General features: G+C 38.0%; 1 protein-coding gene across 1 annotated transcript in view; it reads left to right on the top strand.

The window, feature by feature from the left end:
- Window positions 1-21,037, top strand: part of ARHGEF38 (Rho guanine nucleotide exchange factor 38) — a 134,926-nt gene that overhangs the window by 43,873 nt on the left and 70,016 nt on the right. Inside the window, exons 3-4 of the mRNA XM_051967447.1 lie at window positions 365-488; window positions 10,877-11,024. Coding sequence (XP_051823407.1) covers window positions 365-488; window positions 10,877-11,024 — 272 coding nt within the window. The remainder of the gene's footprint in view (window positions 1-364; window positions 489-10,876; window positions 11,025-21,037) is intronic.

Here is a 21,037-nt window from a genome sequence, read left to right as displayed (position 1 = left end):
GGTATCTATCCATTTCCCCTGAGAAGGGCAGATGGGTAAAAATAAATGTTATGTGTTCTTCAGATATTTTACCTTTATTCTCAAGATGATGCTGGAGGGAATTATGGAATGGGAGGTTTGGACTAATCCAATGTACATAACTTCTTCAAAATAAAGGCAGATAACCAGGGCATCAACCCAATTTTATTTTAGGATTGGGGGAAAATGTGTCTATGATCTAGAAACTGCAAATAGAGATATTTACACATACTCTTGCTAAACTGTCAGGAGCTGGTGTGTAAGCCCCTTACAGCTTAGGAAGAGAAAATGAACAACATACATATCACCTTCTGTCAGCCTAAACTCAGTGTTTCTGTTTCATCAGATTGATAGATTTGATGCAGACGGCTTGTTTAGCAACATCCAATCAGTGCATCAGATATCAGTTAAGTTGCTGTCCTTGCTGGAAGAAGCCACAAAAGACGTGGAACCAGACATGCAAGTAATCGGTATGTTTATTCTCTTCTTGAGTTCTTTAGAGCAGGAGGAAATAACATTTTAATACCACCACCATCCTGATTTTACATTCCTTCCATATTCTCCCAGTTTCCCAGGAGATGTAGAATTGCAAAGTTCTCTAGTCTCATTGTAATTATATAAAAATCTGTATTTCTGAATGGGTCAGTATCCATTTGTTAAAGTCCCTCAGTAACACTAAGCATTCCATCATGTTTCTAATTTGTTACTTCCTAGATTCCCTTCTAGAATTTCTCTCTCTCTCTCCTTCCCTCCGTGTTTCCTTTCCTGCCTTCCTGCCTTCCTGCCTTCCTCCTTTCTTCTCTCTCTGTGTCTGTCTCTGTTTGTCTGTCTCTCTCTGCCTCTCTCTCTCCCCTCTTTCCCCCTCACTCCCCATTTAATGGTCGAGTTAAAAATTTAAATCAACAAATGGCTTTGCTGATTTTAGTAATTCTTTTAAAATTATGTGTCACTAGAAATATCCATAACTTTATCATCCACAGAACTTTTTTTTAGTTACACTCATAATTTTTGTTAACCCTACAGTTTTTTGGCTACTGGAACTTTTTACATTTTCTTTTAGATTATTTCCTGATTTCTCTTTTTCTGTCTGTGATTTGATGTTTACAAACATTCTGTTTTTTTCTGTGCTTCAGTGTTAAAAATAACTAGAGTTAAACTAAACTAAAATTATAGCTAAAAATAATAGAGTTAAAATAATTCCAAGGATTGTTATGTGAGAAACACTGAAACCAAGTCTTATTTTCTGTATTCCTTCAAAGTCCTGTCCATTAATGTTGCTATAAAGATAGCTCAGTGCCCCCCCCAAAATCCTGAAAGTAGTAACCTCTATTTTGTATTCCATACAGTGCCAAAGAGGCTATGAGCTCTTGATAGCTTGGTTATTGATAGCATCAGGATACAGAAAGCATAGTTTTTTGTTTGTTTTTTAAGCCATCTCAGGTTGGCAGTCAGAGCCCTTTCCATATGGCTTTTCCTGCTTTTCCTGACGTATTTTAGATTATTCTGTGATCTATTCTAACTGGCTCACTTGCTATTCCCTTAAATTATTCTTCACTTTTCCATTTCTTTGTCTTTGTATAAGCTGTTCTGGATGGCCTTCATTTCTAATTCGTAAAATCCCTAGTTTCCAAAGAATAACTTAATTATTTTTCATTAATCCAAAGAGTTATTAAACTATCTGAACCTTTGACACAGCAATATTACTAACTGGGTCTATATTTATATGTTCTAAAATGTTTATAACAACTCTCTTTGTGACAACAAAAAATTGGTAACTGCAAAGAGACTCATCAATAGGGGAATGGCTGACTAAATTGTGGTATATAATTGTGATGGAATACTACTGTGCTATAAGAAATGATGAACTAAATGATTTTAGAAAAATGTGGAAAGACTTCCAAGAAATAATGAAGAGTTAAGTGAGCAGAACCAAGGGAACATTGTATACAGTAACAGCAATACTACTTTAAGAACAACTTTGAGCACATAAGTTACTTTGTCTCTTAAAAATACTCAAATTTACTAAAAAGGTCATATGAAGGAAAACACTATTTGCATCCAGAGAAAGAATTGATAAATAGAGTGTGTGTAGAATAATCGTACATACACATGCATGAATGGATGTATGCATATATAAATACATATATATATATATATATGGGGGAAGAAGAAAGAATAAAAACAAATTTACATGATAATGCATAGTAGATTTGCAGTTTCATGTAAAGTTGGCTTTTTTATTGTACTACGCTATGGAAATATTTATTTTATTCCATAAATTAAAATAAAACAAATCCTTTGCTTCTTTCAAAGTTCAACTCTGCACAAGCTACAACACATAGATAGATCTCAGGCTTTGAGGGAATTAGCTTTTAACAAAGATATGGGTTCAATCTTATATTTATATCACTGTCTTTGTGACGGCCTAGTCAGTCACTTAACAACAATAGCAACTAAAACTTATATGGTGTTCTAACATTTGTATCTTCTCTTATTCTCAGTCAGTTTCCTCATTTACAAAATGAGGTATTTAAGCAAGATGATATCCAAGGTCTCTTTAAGTTCCTGATCTATGCTCCTATAAATACTTATTTCACTCTAGTCACTGAATACCACTACACTAAATATTTATCAATGGATTCTCTGGTGCTCTTGCTCTTTTGAAATTTATTCTAAAATTATTTTTTTAGAGATGAGAGAATGGCAATCCTTCCAATTAATTATAATTCAATATTATGACTAATGTAAAGTTAATCATAAAACTATAATAATTTAAAAGTGAAAAAAAAAATAGAAGAAAAACTGTTTTTCTTTTGATGAAATGCAAATTGCCACAGAGCTAAAATACAGACCACCTGGCCAAATTATAAATCTTCGAAGGTCTAGAATATATTTGCCAGAACAAACCAAGAAAATTTGATAAACCTGTGTTGTTTAGTCAAACCATCCTTACCTTTGCATCATAATGATTCAATGAGCTAAGGCAAAATTGTGCAGGGATCAGGGAAGCTACAGGGAAAAGAGTGTCTGAGCATTAAATGAGAATTAGGATATGAGCTCCTTTAGGGTAGGTAATAACTGTTGTTTTTCTTTGTGTCCCCAATGCTTAGCATGGGGCCTAGAACATAACAAGTACTTAAATGTTTGTTGATTAATTTAATGTTGCTACAGGATTGGAGGAAAACAGGCAGCTGTTCTTCCCACTTATAGGCCTGAATTCAGGACGTGTCAATGTCTCTGCTTCATGCACTTTGTGCTGACATCTGTAACCCAAAACATAGAAATAACAGGGAATTGTAGTCTCCTACATTGTCTTTCTGATTTTATTTTTAGGGAGAAAGCCAATTTAGAATTTTCTGGGCTTTTGAGGGGCTGTGAGTGGCCTGCTTTTTTGGTAGGAACCATTGATCTTCCAGAATAGATATTATTGCTAAGTGATCTCACAGTCTTCACTCAAAAATCACTAAAAAGAAGGAATTCACTCACTTTTAAGGGAGCCCAATGTGTTGTTAAATTTTTGTAGTCCTATTTGCTAGAAAGAGGCAGAAAAAGAGAAGTTAAATAAGTAATGGAACAAGGTCATAGAGGACTGGGAAAAAGATGGAATTGAGGGTAAACATGGATTAGCTTTAACAAGAAGAAGACCATTACCTTCTTTAGGACTTGAGGGAAAGAGGACAAACTAGACAAGAACAGAGAGAGTTGTAAGACCAAGGCAACCAGATAGTTCAATTAATTTTGAAAACTCTAAAGTACTGTATAAATAGTAGCTATTAGAGAGGAGGGAAGTTAAATGCTTAAAACAATTAGCAACATAAGAGAGATTCTTGGTAAGGTATAGGTTTGCTCCAAGGCTTCTAAGGTTCCTTCCAACTCAGATTCTACAATTCTAGTATATATTGGCCAAAGAAGGTAAGGTTGATGGGAAATATTTTTCCCCTTTTTTCATTAGTATAAGGGAATTCCTTTGTGGAAATTTCTACCGATCCAGATCAGAATTTGCTCTTCAATATCTAGTCTTAGATAGTTGTGTGGGACCCTGAGAAGGTCATGTCACCAAAATGTGTCCTAGGTAGGATTTGAATCTGAATCTTCCTAGTAACAGGGTTACTTCTTTATCCACCATACCATGGTGATTTTCTTCCCTGTAAGCAGAATGGAAATTTTAGCTTTTCAACTTTTAGTCTTAGTTGCTCTATATCGATACATTAAGAACTAACAATTATAATAAGTAGCATTTATATAGTTCCTTAATGTTTACAATGTACTTTACATAAACTATCTCATCTGATTCTCATAACAACACTGTGAGGTAGATGTTTTTCGCATTTTATAGATTAGGAAACTGAGGGTGAGAGAGGTTTAAGTGATGTCCAGGATCATACTGCTAGTACATCTAAACTCATATCTTCCTACTCCAAGCTCTAGGACTCTGTCTACTATACTACTACTGCCTCACTTGTTCAGGGTTTCCCAGCTTGTATGTATCAAAGGTGGGACTTGAACCCAGATATTCTTATCTCTTTGGTTGCTTCTCTATCTACTGTGCACTCCATCTCAGACAGAGGCAGTCAATAAAACATTCACTTTAGAAGCAGATTTGAGAAAGGAAAGGTTGGTATAATTAACCCACTTCTAGCCAATCATAAATTGAGAAACATCAGAAAGCTCCTAATGCCGAACGATTTTATTGATTATAAAAATTCCCACCCACAACAAAGGTATACAGGAAGTCAAAGTAAATATTACTAAGGAGACTATCAATACATTTGTAGAAAGAAAGGACTTGGATCATTGCCAAAATAGGTCAGCAGCTATAAACTCCATCAAATGTAATCACCTAGTATTTGTATTAGTGAAGAAGAAGTTGATTTCTCTGTCAGAGAAGTAGTAGGATAAAAGTAAGAATCCTCAAAGCATTAAAAAAAATCAATAACTGATCAATGTCTAGGTTTCCTTGGAGATATATGACAATAGAAATAGCTAGAGAAATGAAGATTCACCTCAAACTTTTAGCTGTTCCCCACTCATGATCATTTTGTGTAGTTTTTAGATAGTCAGTGATTTCTGGTTTTAAATAATTATTAAATTTTCAGTTTCTTTCCAAATTTTTTAAATGATCCCTTTCTCTAACTAGCCATGAACACTGAGATCCACATCAAGTTTGTTTCCCCGTTTTCTTTTGTTTAGAGCTTTGAGGGGGACTGATTAGAGAGAGAAATATTTTTTTGACAATATAAAAATGAAATATTAGTGCATTGTCAATAAATTAAATTTTAAGGATGGACTGGAGTTTTTTATTTGTAAAAAGAAAAAGTCATGATGTATTTATTTGTTCTTGTTATCATTTCAGCATATATATACATATACATACAGATAGAGGAATAGTTCAGAAAATAAAGAGAGGATAACTTTAGTTTCTTGCTTTGGTGGATAATGTTTAGAGGGTGGGGTGAAGAAAGCTATGTATGAGTACTGCTGGTGGTGAAATTAGTAAGTGTCCTACAATGCTATTTATATGCAAGCAGTCCCAAGTGAAATTAACCTGCTTGGCTTTGGATTTATTCATGTATAGCACTCTAATCCTGCCTTCAAACCAACACACATCAGACAAGGCAGTCATCCTTCACTACTAAAGAAAAGAGGCCTTGAGTTATGTTACCATGGAAACGAAATCACTTTTTATTGCAAGATATTTTGGTTCACCTATGATATTCTGAAGCCAAATACACTGGTAGGACTTGCAGGGGAGTCAAATATCTTCCCTGACAATGTCATGCTTGGCCACTGGCTAAAATCACCAATTTTAGCACTTCAAGATTTATAAAAATCTCTACAAATATTTCTTTTTATCCTCACAACAACCCTGGGATGTTTGTGCTATTACTGTCTCCATTTTACAGTTGAGAAAACTGAGCCCTACAAATGTTAAGTGAATTGCCTAGTGTCATACAGCTAGTAAGTGTTGGAAGCTAGATTTGAATTCATGTCTTCCTGACTTAAAGTCCAACCCTCCAGTCACTATGTCACCTATAAAAGGAGCCCTGGATTGAATTCTTACCTCTGACACATTCTTGCCCCAAGACTCTAGGCAAGTCACAACTTTCCAGATTCCCCAGGTACTTATTAAGACTAAAAATTGAATAGAAGGTGCCAACCTGACATTATATATTATATATTATATACCCTACACCAAAGCTTCTTACACTGTGGGTAATGTCTCCATATACAGTAGCTTAACTGAATGTGGGTGGGGTCATGAAAAATTTGGCAACAATAAAAATTATCAAATATTTCACAAAGATTTGATTCTTTCTATTAAAATAAACAAATATATCTATCTCATTAGCATGCAAATTTGCTTTCATCTTTAATAAATGGTAAAATATGATTTTTTATTATTATTAATATCAGTAAGTGTTTAATTTGTATAACTATTTTATATATTTATGTATGTGGAATCATATTAAAAAAAGGAGATTACAAAACAAAACCAATACAGCCAAGATTAGAAGGGAAGCAAAAAACTGAGAAAAAAATTTTACACCCAAGTGTTCTGACAAAGGCCTCAATTCTAAAATATATAGAGAATTGACTTAAAGTTATAAGAATACTAGCCATTCTCCAATTGATATTCAAAGGATATGAACAGATGAACTTTCAGATGAAGTAATTAAAGCTATTTCTAGTCATATGGACAAATGACCTAAATCCCAATTGATTAGAGAAATGCAAATTAACACAACTAACTCTGAGGTACTATTTCACATCTCTCAGATTGACCAAGACAACAAGAAAAGATAACGGTAAATGTTGAACACTAATACATTGTTGGTGGAGTTGTGAATTGATCCAACCATTCTGGAGAGCAATTTTGAACTATGCCCAAAGGACTATCAAACAGTACATACCCTTTGACCTAGCAATGTCTCTACTAGATCTGTATACTAGAGATCATAAAAAAGGGAAAAGATCGCATGTACAAAAATGTTTGTAATAGTCCTTTTTGTAATATCAAAGAACTGGAAACTGTGTGAATGTGGTTGAATTAGTTATGGCATATGAATGTAATGGAATAGTATTGTTTTATAAGAAATGATGAGCAGGCTGATTTTAGAAAGGTCTGGAGAGACTTAGATAAACTGATGCTAAATGAAGTGGGTAGAATCAAGAAAATATTGTATACAGTAATAAGATTATGTGATGATTAACTGTACTGTCTGGGCTAGCTTTCTAGAGGACCTTAGCACCAGCTGAATCCTTGGGCTTAGTGGAAGAGTGATGAAGGCAGGAGGGCTACCACGAGGCTGATCAAAAATGGGGTCTGGAGTCTGGAATCTGGAGTCTTAAGTCTTCTCTGTGTCTGTGGCTGAGAGAGCTCTTCTGTGTCTGAGACTCCCTTAAATACCTCAGCAGTACGATTATATCACTACAACACACTGAGCACCAGAAACCATTACATCACCGTATCATATTAAATATATGTTTAGAGAACTATTATCTCACACTGAGTAAATGCTTAACTATAGGTACCCTGCTGTCCTTGATTCAAGTACACCTTTTCAGAGTTTGGTTCTCTACAATTAACTGTGATGGATTTGGATCTTTTCAACAATGAAGTGATTCATATCAATTCCAATAGACTTGTGATAGAGAGTCATTTGCATCCAGACAGAGTAATATGGGGACTACAGGGATGGGGGTAGGGTGGAAATCAAATATAATATTTTCACCTTTTTTATTGCTGTTTGCTTGGTTATTTCTCATTTTTTTTCCTTTTTGATCTGATTTTTTTCTTGTGCAGCATGATGAATGTAGAAATATTCTCCAATTGAAGGATATCAATTTGGTTTTAATTTCTTTGCTATCACAAAGTGTTCTGCTATTGACACTACAGCATACATGGGAATTTTCTGTTATTTACCTCCTTGGAACATGGTCCAGTGGTTGAAACAACTTAGAGGTTCACCAGTAACAACTGTTACCTCTCCCGCAGTCTTCTCCAATATTGATTGCTTCATAATTAAAAAAAAAAATCTTTGCCATTTAAACTATTTCTCATATGTACTGGAGCATAAAGATCATTCCAGACTGATTTTATCTTTTTTTTGGGATAGGTCTACTAAAGAGATGGGTCAGGAGTCAGTGGTAGCAAGAGAGTTCGTTTTTGAGTCAGAAAAAATGAGGATTGAAGCCTGCCTCTGATATATACTGATTCTGTAACCCTCACCTAGTCATTTAATCTCATAGGGGCCCAGATAAATTTCTAAGACTACACATATTTTTATTTATTATTTACAACTTTTTTTTTTGTAAATCATCTTTGATAGGTATTCCTCACCAATGAAATCACAGGTTTTGATCAGTGTGAAATTGAGTTTGAACATTTATAATGGATTTTGGGGTAGGAAATTGTAAGACATTATGGATTTTTCTTCTTTCTGTGCTTTTCCCTTGATATCTAAGTCTCTTCCACCTTGTAAATATTTCCAGCTCAGTGTCTCACCTATATGATAAATAATATTTAATTGGACTCAGTATTTCATTGAGATGTTTATACTGCAGATTGAAACCCTCATCTTTGCCAATTTAATGATAATGAGGTGAAATCTTCAAGTGATTTTAATTTGCATCAATCAATTGGATTGCAAACATTCTAAGGCCACAAACTGTCTCATATACTTTTGTTGCATTTCTCTTAGCTCCCAGCTGGGCATATTAGTTTGACCAAATGTTTCAGTGAATGGTTGGTTGAATCAGAAATCATTTTTGAAAGATCAGTTTATACCCTAACTATAGACATAGTCACATGATGAAGTGGAAAAAATAGAAAAATTAAAGAAAAGAGAAGATGTTTCTATGTGTTCAAAAATAGCAGTTTTTGTTTTTGTTTTTGTTTTTGTTTTTTTGCAAAGACCTGGAAACTAAAGGTGTGCCTCTATACTGGGCAATGGATGAACAAATTGTGTATATGAATTGAATGGAATTCTATTTTGCTTTACGATATGAGGAAAGAAATGTTTTCAAAGAGTCATGGAAATATTTTAATGAATTAATGCAGAGTGAGTGAACAGAATAATTTAAACATCAATATTTTAAAAATGAATAGTTCTTAGGAACATAAAAACTCTGATCAACTTGATGATTAATCATAATTCCAGAGGTCTAGTGAAGAAAATGCTGCTGTTTTCATGAAAAAGAGATAATGGACAAATATACTGAATGAAAAATGTCTTTTTAGACATGACCAATGAGGATATTTATTTTGCTCAACTGCTCTTACATGATCAAAAAGTCCTATGCTTTTTTCTTTCTATCTTTTTTTTCTACAGTGAACGAGGGGAAATGGAAAAAACGATGGGGGGGGGGGGACCAATGCTTGATAAATGTTGATTAATTTCCTTGTACTGATTTTTTTCTTCTTTCTTTTAAGATATTTTTACTAGGAATGATTTTTTAAAAATGATATAAAAACAAAATATGAATAAAAGTAATAAAATATATAATAATAATATTATGATAATAATAAAAAGTAAGATTTTTTAAGAGTATAGGGATTATAGAATTAGAAATTAAAATCAAGAACTGATCTCAAAGTCCATCTAGTTCAACACCCTTATTTTACAGATGAGGAACCTCAGCCCTACACAATAGGGATACTTGTCCTCTATCACACAGGTAATTACAGTTGTAGCATGCACAGTATAGTGGCCACACCCCAGTTTAGATGTGCTAAATCAAGTTAAGGATAATAAATCGGCCACAAAGCCACTGATGAATTAGGGAAATATCTACCTCAAGCATTTGAAGACTTCCCCAGCAGAATAGGCAGATGAGAACAATTTGTTCCAACAGCTACAAAGGCAGTTGAAGAGTACTTGGAGTTTGGTCAGGCATTAAAGACATCAAGATCATCCACTGTATCCTGGTCTCCTCACCAGTCATCCTGACTTTTCTCTTGACGTTGGACTTCTGATTATGATGACTCATTTAAGTCCAAATTTTGAGTCAACACATTGCCCTGTGACATCATTGGTTCTCTTCCAAAGAAAGGAAGGACAATAGTTGATGTTTGAATTGCATGAAAATGTTTGAATTCTTACTCTGCTACTTACTAGCTACTTCATTTATGACGAGCAAATCACTATTTTCTGGACTTCAGTTTCCTCCCTTGTGATATGAGAAGTTGTCTAAAGTTAAGTGATTTGCCCAGTGATCATTGCAAAATAGGATTTAATAGATCCTCAAATGTCTATGAAAAAAGTTATATAAATCCAATCCACTCCCTCAAAATTGTTTTCACAGGTTTAACCCTGCTATCATTTTTGTATGGGGACATTTTCTAAATCCATTTAAAAAAAATAATATTTAGCATTTCAAATAGAATTAGAATAGTTTTCAGATATTATCAGAAAATAGGATTTCTATTGATATTATAAGATCATTTCCCAAAATAGTTAGGGAAGCATGAACTCTGAAATGGCAATATGTCCACCAAGTCCCCAATTTTTGATCCTATCCTCTTTTAGTCCTTATAGAATAGATAAAAGCATAGCTAAGAAATCCAGAATTCCATTATTTTTTATTTCTTTATTTCCTGTTTTTTTCTTTTTCTCTCCTGCTTTCTTTCCTTTCTTTCTCCTCTCTTTTGCTCCCTTCTGTATCTTCTTTATCTTCTCCTCTCTTCTTTTTTTTTCCCTCCTTCGCTATTTTTCTCAGAGCACTATTACTCACTTACTGGAAGTGGAGACTAAAAACCTTTTCACACTTTTCTAATATTGTAAAATAATAATCAAATTGTTAGGTGGTATTTGAGTTTAAGCCTAATATCCTTTTGATTTGGTTTTTCCTTTAATAGGGAGAATCTTCTTGCAAATTAAAAGTCCACTTGAAGACATCTATAAAATCTACTGCTATCACCATGATGAAGCCCACACTATACTTGAGTCCTATGAAAAGGATGAAGAACTGAAACAACATATGAGACAGTGTATCCAGTCCTTAAAGTAAGACCTTTTCAAATGATGATTTCCATCCACCATCAGCTGCCTGGCAGGGAACATTTTAAATGGATATAGATGAAAGCTTTCCCATAAATCCTGTGTTTTATGAAGCTTGCTGAGAGCTCTGCTTTCCGTTCCTTTTATGAAAAGCTGACAAGCTAGGGACAGTGATTACATTCCCCCCCCCCCCTTTTTTGGTTCAAGGAGAGCTAAAAATAACACACACACACACACACACACACACACACACACACACACACACACAAATGTCCTGTTTTCAGGGTCCTGTGGAAATAGGAAAAATGCAATATCAAAAAACAAGTATAGTAATTCCCTTCCTTATCACCTTTGCTACTTTCCTATTTTGGCTTTTTTGTTTTATCATATTATTCAGTCATTTATTCCATCAAACAATGTTGCAATCTATTTATCTCTTCTATTGCTATCAGACTGGATCCATTTCTCCTCACTCCAGTCTATCTTGCACTCAGCTGTAGTGTTCTTTGTTCAGTTTTCTTGGGGTCTTTGGAGCAGCCTTCTTTTCAACAGAGTAATCACAGTCAGGTGTTAAAAGTCCAAAAGTCTTTATTGTCTCCTTCGCCTGGTGCTCAGCTAGCTTTCTCGTGGCCTTCAGAGGAACTTGGTTTCAGTGGAGAAAATGCAGGAGGACAGGCCAGCCACCACAAGGCTGATGAAGATGAAAATGAATCTCTCTCTCCTTGGCTCCGAGAGCTTGAGCTCCCACCTTCAGTCCTGTCTTCTCTAGCTCTGAATCCCACTTGGTTTATATGCTGATCATAAGACTCCCTTGAGTCTATGTAAGTCACTGAAGATTACATTCAGATCTAATGACTTTTCAGGATATTTTCTAGGAGCATGAAATGATTGCTCTTGAGATTGCTCAGAATCTCAGATATCTAACTAGCATCATTTCTTATTCCAAGGATTGATTTCTAATGTGGAAAGCGAATGTTATACATCTGCAAGATTAGCAAGAAAAAAAAAAGTTTACCAAAAAGGAAAATGTTTTACACAAAAGATATTTTGCCCAATGTAATCTTTGTATGAAAATAGAGCTGCTAATGAATGATACTAGCCTGTCCAAAGCTGAGTACAGGATACCTTTTGTTATTAAAACATCGACCTTGATTAAGCTGAACACTTAAGTTCTGAGAAATGGATTTTACAAACAGTTTTATGAGGTCCAACAAAGCTGCTATGGTCCAAGAGAATAGTTTCTTTTGCCAACTAATCAGCCACAGACATTACAATCCTTATAGTTTTTCCTAATAGCTAAATAAAGCAGGAGCCACTATTGCCATTGCTAATTTGAGCTGCAGTTAGGTCCAGCTTTAGTTTTCAACATTGCATGAAGATTAGTGAAATAACATGAATTAAAGTGATATCCTTTGGGGAGTTCAGTGCTAGATTTTCAAGAAACTCAGGCTCCTTGCCAATTAATCAAATATTTCTTAAGCATATCCTAACTGTAAATCAAAGTAATGGCAGAAATTTGAAGACAAATGAGACAAATGGCCCTAGCTTTCAAAGAGTTGATAATCTGATTGGAGAAACCAAGCACAAACTGGTAAAAAGTTCAAAAACACTGACTAAAAGAAGCATATGTTAAATGAATAAATGAGTGGTATTTTTTTGTTGTTCACTCATTTTCAGTTTAACTGATGAGATCCTGGGTCATTAGGTGGGGTTGGCAGAGAAAGCCTGAAGTACTGATAAGATTACTCCCTGAGGCAAGCAAAAAAAAGGTACTGATTCGAATCAACTAAACATTACAGTCCCACCCACTGTGGAGGTTTTAGGCAACCCCACCTTACAGTATCTAATCAGAAAGCCAAGTTATGTCAAATCCCAGAGGTTAAATTTCCTCTGCCTTATGAAGTCTTTCTTCCCATTCCCTCCCCTATGTCTCATGGTGTTTTTTTCTCTAACTCTTTTAGGGCATAACTTAACAAAAAAATACTCTATGGATTTAGCCTTGCCAGTCAATGGCATACTCATACTTCATAATATATTCCTTTAATGGATTCTTCCAAACTGCTTTCCTTGGTAATTTTACCTCTTCATTTTGGGCAGAGAATGGCCATTGTAAATTCTTCATGTTGTGTGGGTGGAAGCACCTTAGGGGGCAGGATCGACAATCCCTAATACAAATTCCCCCTCCCACCACTGACCCTCATCCTTATTGGCTGAGAAATTGAACTTGACCAATAAGTACATAGGTGCCCATATTTGGCTGAAATAGGGAGGATAACAAGAAGGGGGCTTAAGTATGCCCTTAGGGGGATAACAGGGAGGACTTTAAGTATGTCCTTGACTTAATGCTTAAAGTCCTTCAGGCCTACTCAAACTTTGAAATAGATGAAGCTTTACTCGATTTTCACAACTGTCTTGAAAGATTTCACCTTATCTTGTTCAATGTGACTGAACCCAACAATTGGTTCTAAATCTCAACATTTGGAGCTAATTGCTCTTCTCATTTGGCATATATATTAATCTCATCATTTAATGTTGAACCTCAAACACATCACTATTCTTTGTGGCCCTATTTGGGTTTGTTTGTTTGTTTGTTTGTTTTGCAAAGATACTGGAGTGGTTTGTCATTTCCTTCTCCATCTCATTTTACAGAAAAAGAAACTGAGTTAATAAGGTTAAGTGAGTCAATAAGGTTAAGTAACTTGCCCAGGATCAGATGAGAAAGATGAGTCTTCCTGACTCTAGTCCTGGCACACTATGCACTGCAATACTCTTTTTGAGTACAATATTCTTTTTGACTTTGGAGCTGACTCATAATGTAGATATTAATCTATTTGCAAAATTTTGGAAGACTTCCTATTTAAGAATAAAAACAATTACTGGGACAGTAGAAAGTATATTTATTTGGATTTAAAGGAACTTTGGATCCCTGCTCTATCTATATCTGTGCTTAAACAAATCACTCTTTGTGCTGCAGTTGGGTTGCAGCTGATAGGGTTGGAATTAATGACCTATGCAGCATTGAATGTATGAGCCTGTAATCCCACCCTAAGATGTATTTACATTTTAGCTGTGACTTTCTATGCTTGGTCTTTTTTTCTTATTCTTACAGATTTCTTATCTCATTGTCTTCTGCTTTGTATGAGTGAGTAGGAAGGGAATGTACCACCTTAAGTCACTATTGACTTGCATGGTGGCTCATTCCTTTGATCCGTGTTACTGGGGGAGGCAGAGATTGTTGACCACCTGAGTTCATGGATGATAAGCTAAGAAGTCATGCAATAGTAATAAGAAAACTTTGTACACAGCAACAGCAAAATGGTGTGATGATCAACTATGACAGACTTGCTTCTTCTTGGTGGTTCAGTGATCCAAGTCAACCCCAATAAACTTTGGATGGAAAATGCCAACCAAATTAGAGAAAGAACCATGAAGACTGAATGTAAATCAATACATGCTATGTTCACTTTTTTCTGTTTTTATTTTTTCTCTCATGGTTTTTCCCTTTTGTTCTGATTTTTCTCTCCCAACATGATTCATAAGGAAATATTAAAAAAAAAAAAAAAAAAAGAATGTACATGTATAACCCTCTCCCTCCCCCCCCCCAATGTTATTTCTACATATAACTGGGGGAAATATTTTTTTTTTTTAAAAGAAGTTATACAATACACTTGAGTTTATAAAGGCAAATAGTTGCAAATTTTTTTCAGTGAAACATAAGGCAAGGTTCTTAGGAATGAAGGACTGACATTAGCCACTGAGGTGAGTGGAATAAGGATTTAATTTGTTGTTGCTGAGTTATTTCAGTCACATCTGACTCTTAATGAACTTATTTGGAGTTTTCTTGGCAAAGATACTGGAATGGTTTGCTATTGCCTTCTTCAGATCATTTTAACAGTTAGGAAAACAGGATAAAGTGACTTCTCCAAGATTGCATAGCTAGTAAGTGTCTGGGGCCAGATTTGAAGAAATTAATTAAGGAAATCTAAAAGAATTAACTTGCCACAGTAAGGGACCAATTGAAATTATTAAGTATAAATCTGTTCTGGACCCAGCCAGAATGCTTTCATGATTTTCTCTAATTTCAATGAGAGCATTTGAGTAGTAGAGAAGATAGTAGAAGCTGGAAACAATCCATGGTTGAAGCTTGGCAGAGTAAAATGTTGGGAGGATATGGGGGAATGTTGGAATCTTTACAAACTGCTAACTCATTAGAGTTGATAGATTATTGATCTGATCTTACAAGAAGATGTTTTGGGCCAGAACCTGAAACAAGGTACCAAGTAGAACTAATTGATACAATGCTTGTGTTCACACCTTTACTCATTGGAGTTCACAAGTATGGGAGATTCACAAAGTAAACTTGGTAACTTTGTGAATTCACACCTCCCTTGAAGCTCTTAGGGCCAGAAAGCACTATGGGAGAAAACCCATAATCCCTCTCTCTCATATCCCACAATTCCTCTCATATAAAAGAAACAGACAGAGGCTCTCGGGCAGATTTCAGTGGAATTACATGAAGAGTGGAGCTGGATTGAAGACTGAAGAAAGTAGAGCAGAAGCAAAGGACAAAACTGCAAGAGCTCTTAGAACCAAGGAGAGAGAGAGAGGCCTCTAAGAAAAGCTAACCGGGCTATATTGGAGATTGAGAGCCAGAAGCCCTCTCTCCGAGGCAAGAGAGAGATCCATTCCATTTTCCATTTGGCTATCTGGAGGACTGAAGGACAAAACCTTTGGATTTGGAGACATTCGGAGGGAGCTCTTGGAACCAAGCAGAGAGAGAGACAAGAATCTAGCTATCTGGGCCCAAGGAAAGAGACAAGACTTGGAAGGAGAAATAAACATTTGTATTTTTACCAGCTGGCTGCATTTGGGGTAATTATTGATCTGAACTGAAACTAAAGCTGCCTCCAGAAAACCTCCCCGAGAAACCTGCACTTTCTCCCAGAGAGAACCTTTATATTATTTTAAAGAAGAACAAGAACACCACAGGGGAAGAAATTGTAGTTATAGGAGGAAAGAAAGACTGCCAAAAGTTTGATGGAATGAGACTCAATCCCCATTACTTAAACTTATGGGTTGTTGGGTTTTTTTTTTTTTTTAAACTAAGCTGCTTTTGTATTCAAGAAGCATTTAAAAATTAGAGATTCTTTTTAAAGTTATGGAGTAGTCTCTTATCTACCTTTTTTGTAGCTCCATTATTATCCATGTATTCTCTACTAACTCTTCTGAAGAAATGTTTTTTCTGTCTCCTTCTTCCAGACACTTTTGCTACAGTCACATTTTTACTATATCTTTTCTCTTATAGAAGAAAGGTGGTTCATGTGCCTCTCCCATATTGTATTCATTAATGCAGCTGCCAATCTAGAGAAGTTTTTTCCTATGTCAACCAAAATTTAAAGTCCTTGTCAAGTATTTTTAAATTCTCCTTTGCATATTTTCAAATAACAGTGAAGAATTATCCTCAAAAAAAAATTGCTCATAAAATATCAATCAGCTATGAGACATACTAAATATTTCTTAAATGCCCATAGTGATAATAATTTTATTTAATTCCTTTAATGAGAATGAGGGGAAGGAAGAGACAGAGGAGGAGGAGGGAGAGGAAGAAGAAGAAAAAAAGAAGAGGATGAAGAAAAGGAGTGGAGGCCGTCCATGGCTCCAGAGTGGAAACCAGAGTGGAAGCCGTCTGTGGCTCCAGAGTGGAGGCCATTCGTGGCTCCAGAATGGAGGCCGTCCGTGGCTCCAGAGTGGAGGCTGTCTAGTGGAGGCCATCTGTGGTACCAGAGAGGAGGCCGTCTAGTAGAATCCATTTGTGGCTCCAGAATAGAGGCCGTCCATGGCTCCAGAGTGGAGGCCGTCCGTGGCGCCAGAGTAGAAAACATCAGTGGCTCCAGAGTGGAGGACATCCATTTTTCCAGAGTGGTCTGTGGCGCCAGAGTGGAAAACATCCTTAGATCCAGATTAGAGGCCGTCCGTGGGTCCAGAATGGTGGATGTCTAGTGGAGACCGTCTGTGGCATCAGAGTGGAGACCGTCCATGGCACCAGAATGGAGGCCAGAGTGAAGGCCCTCCGTGGCTTCACAGTGGAGGCCGTACAAGGCTCCAGAGTGGAGGCCATCTGTGGAACTAGAGTGGAGGCCATCCATGGCTCCAGAGTGGAGGCCATCCATGGTTCCAGAGTGGAGGCCGTCCATGGCACCAGAGTGAAGGTTGTCTAGTGGAGGCCGTCCAGTGGAGGCTGTCCATGGCTTTAGAGTGGAGGCCAAAGTGAAGGCCGTCTGAGGCTCCAGAGTGGAGACTGTCCATGGCTCCAGAGGGGAGGTTGTCTGTAGCACCAGAGTGGAGTCCACAGGGGAGGCCATCCGTGGCACGAGTGGAGTCCAGAGTTGAGGCTATCAATGGCACCAAAGTGGACGTCAAAGTTCAGGCCATCCGGGGCACCAGCATGGAGGCCATCTGGTGGAGGCCATCTGTGGCACCAGAGTGGAAGCCATAGTGGAGGACATTCGTGACTCCAGAGCAGAGGCCGTCCATGGCACCCAAGTGGAGGCCGTCCATGGCTCCAGAGTGGAGGGTGTCTAGTGGAGGCCATTCGTGGCACCAGAGTAGAGTCCAGAGTGGAAGCCATCCCTTTGAAAGTAACCATGTTTGTTTAATTGATGAGAAGTCTAGGGTATGGTGTGTTTTAAAAAGAAATGTTTTATTTATCTTATGTTTAAAAAAATTTCCTCATAAGCTAAAAATGACCAAATAAAGGGTTTGGGGAAACTAGTCTAATGAGTTTAAAACACTGAACTCTTTTCTAGATTTTTATCTAGAACCTCAATCCAGAAAATATTTCTCTAGCTTTTTATCTAGAACCTCAATCCAGAAAATATTTCTCTAGATTTTTATTTAGAACCTCAATCTAGAAAACATTTTGTCTACATATTTTTTCCAGTCTCTATGCCAAAGGGGGGGGGAAATCTTTTCTAGATTTTTCTAGAGCCTCAATCCAGGAAAAAAAAATTCTAGATTTGTCCTCATGGTCTAGATCATTTCCTGGGTCTTGGTATTTCAGTTGTTTCACCTTTCATGGCCTGGTTGTCCAGATGTCTCGTCTTCCATGGCCTTGTAGTCTAGATCATTTCCTGTGACTTGGTGTTTTAGATGTCTCGGTGTCCGTGGCCTGGTGGTCCATATGTCTTGTCTTCTGTGGCCTCATGGTCTGGATGTCTTGCCTTCTGTGGCCTAGTGGTCCAAATGTCTTGTCTTCTGTGGCTTGGCGTTCTAGATCATTTGCCATGTCTTTGTGGTCCAGGTGTCTCACCTTTGGTGGCCTTGTGGTATAGATCATTTTCCGCATCTTGGTGTTCCAGATGTCTTGATTTCTGTGGCCTGGTGGTCCAGATATCTTGTCTTCTGTGGCCTCGTGGTCTAGATAATTTCCCGTGTCTTGGTGGTCCAGATGTCTCACCTTCTGTGGCCTGATGGTCTAGATCATTTTCCATGTCTTGGTGGTCCACATGCCTTCCCTTCCATGGTCTGGTGGTCCAGCTGTCTTGTCATCCATGGTTTTGTGGTCTAGATCATTTCTCGTGTCTTAGTGTTACAGAAGTCTCATTCAAGTGGCCTATCATCTTCCATGGCCTCATGGTCTGGATCATTTCCCGTGTCTTGGTGGTCCAGGTGTCTTGCCTTCCGGGGCCTCTTGGTCTAGATCATTTCCTGCGTCTTGGTGTTCCAAATGTCTTGGCTTCCATGAGCTGGTGGTCTGGATGTCTCGCTTTTTGTGGCCTGGTGATCTAAATCATTCCCCATGTCTTGGTGGTACAGATTCTTGCCTTCCATGGCCTGGTCTGGATGTCTTACCTTCGGTGGCCTGGTGGTCTAGATCATTTCCTGCGTCTTTGGTGGTCCAGATGTCTTCCCTTCCATGGTCTGGTGGTCCACCTGTCTTGTCATCTGTGGTTTCATGGTCTAGATCATTTCTTGTGTCTTGGTGTTACAGAAGTCTCATCCACGTGGCCTCTCATCTTCCGTGGCCTCATACTCTAGATTATTTCCCACATCTTGGTGTTCCAGATGTCTTGGCTTCAGGAGCTTGGTGGTCCAGATGTATCACCCTCCATGTCCTGGTGGTCTAGATCATTTCTTGTGTCTTGATGGTCCAGGTGTCTCGTCTTCTGTAGCCTCGTGGTCTAGATAATTTCTCGTGTCTTGGTATACCAGACGTCTTGCCTTCTGTTGCTGGGTGGTCCAGATGACTCGTCTTCGATGACCTCATGATCTGGATATCTCGCCTTCTGTGGCCTGGTGGTCTGGATGTCTCGCCTTCATGGCCTGGTGGTCAAGAATATCTTGCCTTCCATTGCCTGCTGGTCTAGATCATTTCCTGCATATTGGTAGTCCAGATGTCTCGCCTTCCATATCCACGTGGTCTAGATCATTTCCCTCATCTTGATGGTCCAGATGTCTCATCTTCCCTGGCTTCGTGGTTTAGATAACTTCTTGTGTCTTGGTGTTCCAGATGTCTTGCCTGGTTTGGTTTGGTGGTCCAGATGTCTGGTATTCCATAGCCTGGTGGGCCAGATGTCTCATCTTTTGTGGCCTGGTGGTCCGATCTCATATTCTGTGTCCTCATGGTCTAAATCATTTCCAGTGTTTTGGTGGTCCAGATGTCTTGACTTCCAAGGCCTGGTGGTCCAGACGTGTCTTCTTCCATGGTCTCATGATCTGGATGTGCCACCTTCGGTGGCCTGGTGGTCTAGATCATTTCCCACATTTTGGTGATCCAGATGTCTCATCTTCCATATCCTCATAGCTTGGATATCTCACCTTCTGTGGCCTGCTGGTGTAGATCATTTATCATGTCTTGATCGTCCAGGTGTCTTCCATGGCTTCATGGTCTAGATAATTTCTCGTGTCTTGGTATTCCAGATATCTTGCCTTCCATGCCTGGGTGGTCCAGATGCCTCATCTTTCATAGCCTCATGATCTGCATGTCTCGCCTTCTGTGGCCTGGTGGTCTGGATGACTCACCTTCCATGGCCTGGGGGTCAAGAATATCTTGCCTTCCATCACCTGGTGGTCTAGATCATTTCTTGTGTCTTGGTGGTTCAGATGCTCGTCTTCTGTGTCCTCATGGTCTGGATGTCTCACTTTCCATGGCCTGCTGGTCTAGATAATTTCCCTCGTCTTGATGGTCCACATGTCTCATCTTCCATGGCCTCATGGTCTAAATCATTTCTTGTGTCTTAGTGTTCCAGATGTCTTGCCTTCCGTGGCTGGGTGGTCCAGATGTCTCATCTTTTGGATCCACGTGGTCTTGATCATTTCAAGAGGCTTGGTAGTCCAGATGTCTCATCTTATATGGCTTGCTGGTCTAGATCATTTCCCGTGTCTTGATGGTCCAAGTGTCTCTTCTTCCATAGCCTCATGATCTAGATCATTTCTCATATCTTGGTCATCCAGGTGTCTCATCTTACGTGGTCTCATGTTCTAGATAATTTCTCATGCCTTGGTGTTCCAGATGTCTTGACTTCCATGCCTGGGTGATCCAGATGTCTCATCTTCCGTGGCCTCATAATCTGGATGTCTCGCCTTCTATGGCACAGTGGTTTGGATGTCTCGCCTTCCCTGGCCTTGTGATCTAGATCATTTCCTACATCTTGGTGGTCCAGGTGTCTCGCCTTCCTTGTTTAGTGGTGTAAATCATTTCCCATGGTCAAGAATATCTTGCCTCCCATGGTCTTGTGGTCTAGATCATTTCCTGCATCGTTGTGGTCCAGGTGTCTCGTCTTCCATGGCCCGTTTGTCTAGATCATTTCCTGCTTCTTGATAGTCAAGATGTTTTGTCTTCCCTGAACCTTGTGGTCTAGATCATTTCTGATGTCTTGGTGGGCCAGATGTCTCGTCTTCTGTGGCCTAGTGGTCCAGATGTCTCGTCTTTCATGGCCTCATGATCTGGATGCCTCACCTTCCGTGGCCTGGTTGTCTAGAACCTTTTCCACGTTTTGGTGGTCCAGATGTCTCATCTT

The sequence above is a fragment of the Antechinus flavipes genome, chromosome 6, assembly GCF_016432865.1.
Source record: "Antechinus flavipes isolate AdamAnt ecotype Samford, QLD, Australia chromosome 6, AdamAnt_v2, whole genome shotgun sequence".
Classification (NCBI taxonomy): Eukaryota; Metazoa; Chordata; class Mammalia; order Dasyuromorphia; family Dasyuridae; genus Antechinus; species Antechinus flavipes.
Note: the sequence above shows the minus strand (reverse complement) of the source record. Positions and strands in the feature narration are given on the sequence as shown.